This window comes from Coregonus lavaretus (genome assembly GCF_964263955.1).
Source record: "Coregonus lavaretus genome assembly, chromosome: 12".
Taxonomy (NCBI): domain Eukaryota; kingdom Metazoa; phylum Chordata; class Actinopteri; order Salmoniformes; family Salmonidae; genus Coregonus; species Coregonus lavaretus.
This window is the reverse complement of record NC_139999.1, coordinates 21,323,363-21,331,674: the sequence shown is the minus strand read 5'-3', so window position 1 is coordinate 21,331,674 and position 8,312 is coordinate 21,323,363. Positions and strand designations below refer to the sequence as shown.

Sequence of the window (8,312 nt, the reverse complement as noted above, 5' to 3'; positions counted from 1 at the left end):
ACACACAACACATACACACACACACCAGTGTATCAGCACCCCAGTGAACTAGTGTGTCAATATCTGTGATACGGACCACTCACAGAGCCAGGAGTCCCAGTGTTGGCAGTCTGTTCTTAAACCTAATTACCCTGACAACAGATGAACTATCAACTTGTCTCTCATGTTTTACTGGATTATCTCAATTCATTAGTATGGTTTTATTCACCTGGGTATATTGTACATGCTAAGTAGTTGAGTATTCAGTCCCTGAAACAATCCCCTCTCCTGTGTCGTTGAGTGTGATGCTTCTGCCCCCTGGTGGTGTAATTTGAGACCTTCTCTGAGGTAGAATAAAACCAGACAATAAAACGCTCTTCTGCTAGTGCAAGTAGTTAGAGATAAGACCAGAGACAAACCACTGATAACACAGGTCACCGAAGAGAGAGAAGATGTGACAGAGTGTGAGAATCTGAGATAAGGAGAGAAAAATATGGATAGAGGTGGAGAGAGAGAGAGAGAGAGAGAGAGAGAGAGAGAGAGAGAGAGAGAGAGAGAGAGAGAGAGAGAGAGAGAGAGAGAGAGAGAGAGAGAGAGAGAGAGAGAGAGAGAGAGAGAGAGAGAGAGATTTTAGGTAAGCAGGGATGGAAAAGTAAACCAAATGAGAGGGTAGGAGTGAGGATACAGAAACAGTAGAGGTAAAAGAAAGCCAGGAGAAGGGAGGTGGAGAGAAAGAGGAGAAGAGGGAGGGGAAGGGAGGAGGAGAGAATAAGAGTACACGGATGAAGGACAGGGAAGGAGTGAGGTTAAAGATAGGGGGAGGGGAGGTGAGAGAGGGGATGAGTGGAGGTGGAGAGATCAGTCACCCAGGAATGACAGGATTATTGTACAACTGTGGCTCTGATTCTGAATGTATGTTGGAATCTGGGACAGTATGTACTCTACAGAGTCTATTTAAACATCATAAGTATAGGGAATACATGTTGTGGAAGGTATACCTAAAGGATATATGTTTTTGTATTAACATGGATATTTGTTGTCGTTCTATGTGTGTTTCCTTGAATGCATGTGTCCTTGTATGCGTGTGTCCTTGTATGCGTGTACAAGAGCATTATGTGTGTATCTCCATGTACAGGACAGTGTTTGTGTGTAAGTGTGTGCATGTGTGAGAGATGCATGAGTGTGTGCTTGGTGTATATGTAGTTTGTGAGAGGTGATTACGCATGCTGCACCACAGCACAGTAGCACATTTCCTATTCTCTTTCTAAAGGCAGGTCCATGGTGTGCATTTTTATCAGCTTAGTTCTCTGACACGTTCATTAAAGGAGCACAATGCTGTGTGTGTGTGTGTGCTCTGAATTGTCCCTTTCTCAAGATGCCCCTCATTCTCCTCAGGACTTCGGGGACAATGAGTACTGTCAGACACACTGACGTCACCCTGCTGTCTCAAAATTGTCAAAGACTCCAGCCACCCTAGTCATAGACTGTTCTCCCTGCTACCGCACGGCAATCGGTACCGGAGTGCCAAGTCTAGGTCCAAAATACTTCTCAACAGCTTCTACCCCCAAGCCATAAGACTCCTGAACAGCTAATCATGGCTACCCGGACTATTTGCACTGCCCCCCCCCACCCCATCCTTTTTACGCTGCTGCTACTCTGTTAATTATTTATGCATAGTCACTTTAACTCTACCCACATGTACATATTACTTCAACTATCTCAACTAGCCGGTGCCCCCGCACATTGACTCTGCACCGGTACCCCCCTGTATATATAGCCTCCCTACTGTTATTTTATTTTACTTCTGCTCTTTTTTTCTCAACACTTTTTTTTGTTGTTTTATTTTTACTTTTTTTGTTAAAAATAAATGCACTGTTGGTTAAGGGCTGTAAGTAAGCATTTCACTGTAATGTCTGCACCTGTTGTATTCGGCGCATGTGACCAATACAATTTGATTTGATATGATTTGATTTGATTTGTCTCTTATAATACTCAATGTTCATCCTCTCAACAAACACATAGACACACACACACACACAGTTTGAACTGTACAAACATAAACAAGTAAGAATACGCATCTAAAATGTATCCATCAGCACAAACACACACGTACGCACGCACACACACACACACACACACACACTAGATGTTCTGGGGCAGATGCGGCAGACATAGTAGAGGTGTGTATGGGTCTAAGCTGCATTCATCAGCTGTTGAGGAATGTTAGGTTTGGCAGTGCATTAGTGAACAGTCAACGCAACAGAGGAACACATACACACAGGAACACACACACATTCATTCATATACATACACACACAGCAGAGTTCACGATTATCTGAAGAGGGATCAGCACTTTCTCTCTCTCTTTATCACGCTCTCTCTCCCTCTTTCTCTCTGTTTATCGCCAACCTTCTCTATGTCTCTCCATCTTTCTTTTCACATCTCTCTATGTCTCTCTCTCGCTCTCGGGCTGAATGTGGGATTGTGTTGATTTGCATTGGCTTATGCAGTAATGCGTTGGCTTATGCAGTAATCTCACAGGCGTGACACAGGGGCCTCATTGACATGCAGTGAAATCCCACCTCTGTTAGAAATATATCTGTTTGCCCTGCATCCAAAGGCCATCATCTGTCAGCACTCCCTGAACACACACACAGAAACGACCCACATCATACACATGCACACAGCACACATCACATGCAAGGAACACACTTGAATGACAAATACTGCACCTAGAACAAGGTATTATATCTAGAAGAAATGTGTGTGCCACAATCTCCCTGTCATGACTACACTGGGGTGAATGTTTTTTTGGAGTCTGGACACTAACCAGAGCAGACAAAACCATATCTGTGTAAAACAACTGGTGTCTCTATGGCCTGAGAGATAAGGAAAATGAACAGCACAGAGAGAGCCCGATACAAGCTTCTTAAAAGCGTTTCAGATTTCCATAGATGTGCACAATATTACAATTCTGGCGGGGCACAGCAGCGAGCGTCCTGGTCATGTGCATTTATCTGGCTCTGAGAGCCCATTACAAAATGCTGTTCTCTTCCATTTCCTCCGGATTGCAGAAAGAGCCCAACCCAGCCACTGCTCTGGACAACAGGTATTTATTAACCATGACCTCCCTCTTTCTCTGTCTCACACAATCTCTCTCTCCTCACTCAGTCTCTCTCTTCTTCTTGCTCTTTCCTTCTCTCTCTCTCTCTCTCCCTCTCCTTTTCTGTCTCCTCTCTGTCTCTTTCCCCTTTTCTACTCCTCCTCTCTCTCTCTCTCTATCTCATTCCTTCTTTCTCTTCATGTCTCTCTCTCTATCTACTGTATGTGCTGATGAGTATTTTTGCCTCCTCTCCGTCTGCTCCAAACTCAATATCTCCCCACTGCTATTTCTAATCATGAAGGACCAATTTGTCTGGTTCCTTCCTGGTTCCAACACATTCCTGTGTGTGTGTGTGTGTGAGTGTGTGAGTGTGTGAGTGAGTGAGTGAGTGAGTGAGTGAGTGAGTGAGTGAGTGAGTGAGTGAGTGAGTGAGTGAGTGAGTGAGTGAGTGAGTGAGTGAGTGAGTGAGTGAGTGAGTGAGTGAGTGAGTGAGTGAGAGAGAGAGAGAGAGAGAGAGAGAGAGAGAGAGAGAGAGAGAGAGAGAGAGAGAGAGAGAGAGTGTATTCACTGTTGAGGTAATTTAAACACATGAGGTGAAGTAATCGTCATATCTGAAAATATTTCATATTTCTCAGACATGGCTGTCTATTATTTATTATTTACTCATTGGCCATGCTGAATGTTTAGTGAGAGCCTCCTTAGACTAACACAGATATAACAACAAACACTCCCACACCTGAAATGAGATAAATATCGATTTTAATATTTTTTTATCAATGATAAAAAATCAACTGCAGTTGCACAGAAAGTGTGAGGGTTTACTGCATTTGTATTCATTAATGTTAGACTTTTGCTGTGCAGTCTAACTAGAGAGCTAGCCAACATCCTTTGCACATAAGAAAAATACAACCTATGTAGCAGAGGTGGATCAGTGAACTATGCACGCACAATGTCAAACTCTGCCTGAGACCTGAAGACGTAATTTAGCTCCCAATACTAATACTAATGCCATTGCTTTAGTTTAATGAGCTAATGGGTTCTTAAGTCAGTCTTTCTATGCTACTGGGGTAATCTCCTCTGCTCATTGAAATAAGAAATAAAGAATATTAAACTTCCCTCAGTTAGATGGCTTGGTCTGTGCTGTGTGTGGGCTGCCAGAGAGGTCAAGGGGCCCTGCTGGCAGACACTCCTTCACACCCACAAGCTATTCATTTAGTATCACCCCCAGGCTGTGTAAAAAGGTCTCAGAACAAGGGAAGAATGGCTGAATCCAGAGCCATTACCTGCTGTGCCCCTCTCCGGGTATTGACTGCAAGGCTCAGAGATGGCGGTAAGGTAAGGTACCATTACAGCACAATTGATTGGCATGCGCTTAAGTCCAATCCAGAGCCTGTTGCACAGGCCAGAGACTCTGCCCCCCGGATCCGGTGACTCGACCAGATGTGTGCCTTTGTGTTTTTATTCTTAAGGTTTTCTCTTTTTTCACCCTCCTCCTTTTTCTGCACCAAGGATGAAAAGCAGACGTGACCAGAGTCCCTTAGTGTGTTTCATGTGGCCAGGCAGGTTACCAGCAGCTCCTGGGAGTCTAGACCCCCTGCCAACACACACTACACTACACATGCATAGAGAGTGGGTGTGTACAACATCCTGCATGTATCTTTCCCTGGTTGGGCATGACAGTCCGTTACAGAGGCCAACAACCCAAATCAGATCGCAGCTAGCTGGAAGGGATGGAGAGTATTCTCCTGTTGAGGGTGGGAGAGGTGGATCCCTCCTGCTCCATGCTTTATGGCACAACAGACACAGACACTAACAGGCTAATAAACATTAGTTCACTGAGCCAACCTGACTGCAGCCCCACCCCCAGCTCAACCCAGCCGTACCCAGCTCTGTTGCTGTGTTCTTTACGAGGGCATCTTTTAAACCCAGACAGCTAGCGTGGCCTGACATAGATCAGAGCAGCTCCTACAGCGTTCTGACAGACAGAGTCACGGCTCACGCCATAAATCCAGCACTCTCTAATAAACCAATAAAAGACCATTAAAAGTCAGCGTCCCTCAGGACACAGAGACGGATGGGAGACAGGCAGTGGGTCCAAACACCTGACTTATGTTGACACTTTAGATGCATCCCCTACACTGTAGACAGCTTGGAGACTGTATAAACATCTGAAATCTTTATGTCTGTCTTTGCAACTCTTTCTTTTCATGCTACGAGCAGTGATTGTATTCTCTGGTAAGCACCGTGATTTAAAACTGTGGTTAAAGAACAATATTTGTTCTCACTGTGCTGCTTTCTGACTATCTCTAACTACTCTGTCTGTCTTCACTGAGACAATTCCTTCCTACTTCCCTCCCTCCCCCCTTTTATTAATTCCTTCATGTCTCTCTCTCTTTTCTCTCTGTCTTCTCTCCTCTCACTTTTTGTCTTTCTTTGTCTCTCTCTCGTCTCATCTCTTCAATTTGTTCTCACCCCATGGAGGTGAAGGATCAAAAAGTCTAGAAGTTCAGAGCAAGGCAGTGAACCACAGTAGACCGAGAGCAGCTGTAATTACAGAGGGTGTGATGAAAGATACAGAGAGAATGCTCAACAATGAGTCACTGAATCACTGATTGCTGTTCCAACACCTCAGAGAGAGAGAGAGAGAGAGAGAGAGAGAGAGAGAGAGAGAGAGAGAGAGAGAGAGAGAGAGAGAGAGAGAGAGAGAGAGAGAGAGAGAGAGAGAGAGAGAGAGAGAGAGAGAGAGAGAGACCAGCCTCCCGCAGTCTATCGAGAAACTTCACAGCAAACAAAGCCAAAAGAAGCCTTGACAGGCAAATCGCCCGATAATCACGGCAATTCATCGTGCTTTGTGTCCAAATTATGATTAATGGAAAATAAACAACCTTGATATGGAGCTAGGTTTGATTTTCTATGCACGGCGCCACAGCCCTTCTGAAGTTGAGCTAATCCTGGGTCTTTAGCGGTGAGGAATGCACTGGGCTCATTGACTCCTCCACCTAGCTGACTACGTGCTGTATGCCTATGGACCAGACCAATCAATGGGCCTCGTCTCATGGAGAGAGGGGTCTGAGTCTTCGGCCCTTAGCCCTCACACACACGGCCAACATCCTGATTATTTCAGGTCCCTCTGCTGCTAATAACCAGGCTGGTGCCGGCTAGCACGTAATTGTATTAATGACCAAATGTGCCACGCGTGCAAACGGGCGGGCCAAGGAGCGAGAGAAAGGCCAGAGAGCGGGATGGGAGAAAGGGGGGAGAAAGGGAGAAAGAGAGAGAGCCTGATCAATTGTTCATTTTACAAAGTCACTGAGTTGTGTCAGTGGTGTCAATAAGTGAATTAATTTTTCAGTGGGTCTCCAGAGCATGACACCGTATCGCTCTGTTCCCCTCTAACCCTCACACTCATACATAATACCAATGCTAACACACACACAGACGCACACCCCACACACACAGAGAGACAGCGAAGCACACTACACCACACACACACACATTGAATTACGTGTCATCCTCCAACACCCCTGAGCAGGGCATTGTCCACTGATCCTGTGAGTGACATCAGTCCTCCTCAGAGACAGTATCCTGACCGGTGGCAGCCTGGAGCTCTCATTACAAAGCCATCACCTCAAACACACTACTGCAATACTCAGAGAGATCTCTGGCTCTGCCTTCAATACAACCAACACAGAGAGAGAGAGAGAGAGAGAGAGAGAGAGCGAGAGAGAGAGAGAGAGAGACATACCCACACAAACTAAATTCCTTCTCGTGCACACACACATAGAGTACCAACCTCCCTCACACAGACACACACAAAAAACAACACCCTTCTCATTCTCTCACACACGGGCACAAATACTCAGCAAGAGAGAAAGAACAAACCACCCTCCATCTTTCCATTTCAGTCTTTAGTCCCACAGGGCTAAATCCCCCTAAAGCCTGTAGTGTTGCTCTGGGTGCTGCTGTTACTGTGACTGGTGTGGGCTCTACCAGTGGAGTTAGTCTGCAGCCCTTCACAGTGGCCCCATGCTAGGCCTACACTGGGAGCCTTTAATAATCACCCACACACACAATGTAGCTCACGCGTACCTGCACATCTGCCAGCTGCCACAGCAGCATGCCGCGAGCAGGGACAGGAGCAGATTGCATCCTGGGTGATATATACTGCACCATGGGTAGAAGCCGTGTCTGTTCAATTACAATCATTACCGTCGCTTACAGGGGATCTGTCATCATCACAATGAATCTTATCAATACACAAAATCCCATTGTGATCAATCAACCAACCCAACTGTGAGGAAAAATGTATGTATTTACTTTGTCCATAAACGTGCTTGCATCATAAAATGAAGACGGTGCTCTTTTCTGCGGGATATGTGAAATGAGAGAGAAAGACAACTTCCATATACTTTTTTCATAAGAAATGAAAGTCTGTACAAATGTGAGATTCAGGGAGAAAGTTTAGAGGGAAGTGTGTTTGTTCTGTGATCAGCCCATATCTGGACGGAATACATTTAGGAACTTGTTATTTTCTTTCAACCTCAAAACTCCCACTTTACAAAATACATTACTTGCGCTAACAAATGCCTCCCTTCGTGCTTTCTCTATCTAAATGGCCGCTGTTCCTTAATCCCAGAGCTTTCAGGTTGAGCTGTCAATCAAAGCCAGCCCTGCTAAATGGAATCAAACTCCTGCTAGATTGGCCTGAGACAAACAGCCAAACAGCTCTGCCGGAGACAACAGCACCTCAGACTCCATTACGTAGAGTGAGGGCGGACATCACCGAACCCTGGGAGGCAGTGGAACACATGCAGGACAAACGAAGGAGAACAGCTCAACGGACCACGGTGCAATATCTCTCTCCTCCCTCTGTTCTGCCTCTGTCCTCGCCTTCCTCATTCACACACTACTTTTCCAGGCTGTTACACACCACACATGTTCATCTCCCTCACTGTATTACTGCAGCCTCATGGGGCACAGAGAATACATACACTCAGAGAGAGAAAAGGGGAGAGGATATAGGCTGCAGAGGGTGAGGGAAAGTAAGAGAAAGAGACAGAAAGAGAGAGAGGGGAAATAAGGGGAGAGAGAGTAGCAGAGAGAGGATAAGGAGAGAGAACACAGGGGATTCAATCTTTCTTCAATGGGATCCCTCAAAGCAGCCATTTGTATCTCAATATCAAGTCATTTCTGGGTAACAATCAATTAAATTGGTCAAAAATAAACAACA

General features: G+C 45.4%; 1 protein-coding gene across 1 annotated transcript in view; it reads right to left on the bottom strand.

Moving 5' to 3' along the window:
* LOC311138364 (chemokine-like protein TAFA-4) overlaps positions 1–4,429 on the bottom strand; it is a gene marked incomplete at both ends in the record, with an annotated part of 31,463 nt that extends 27,034 nt beyond the window's left edge. Inside the window, one exon of the mRNA XM_084173025.1 lies at positions 4,366–4,429. Coding sequence (XP_084029151.1) covers positions 4,366–4,429 — 64 coding nt within the window. The remainder of the gene's footprint in view (positions 1–4,365) is intronic.
* Positions 4,430–8,312: the final 3,883 nt, after the last annotated feature.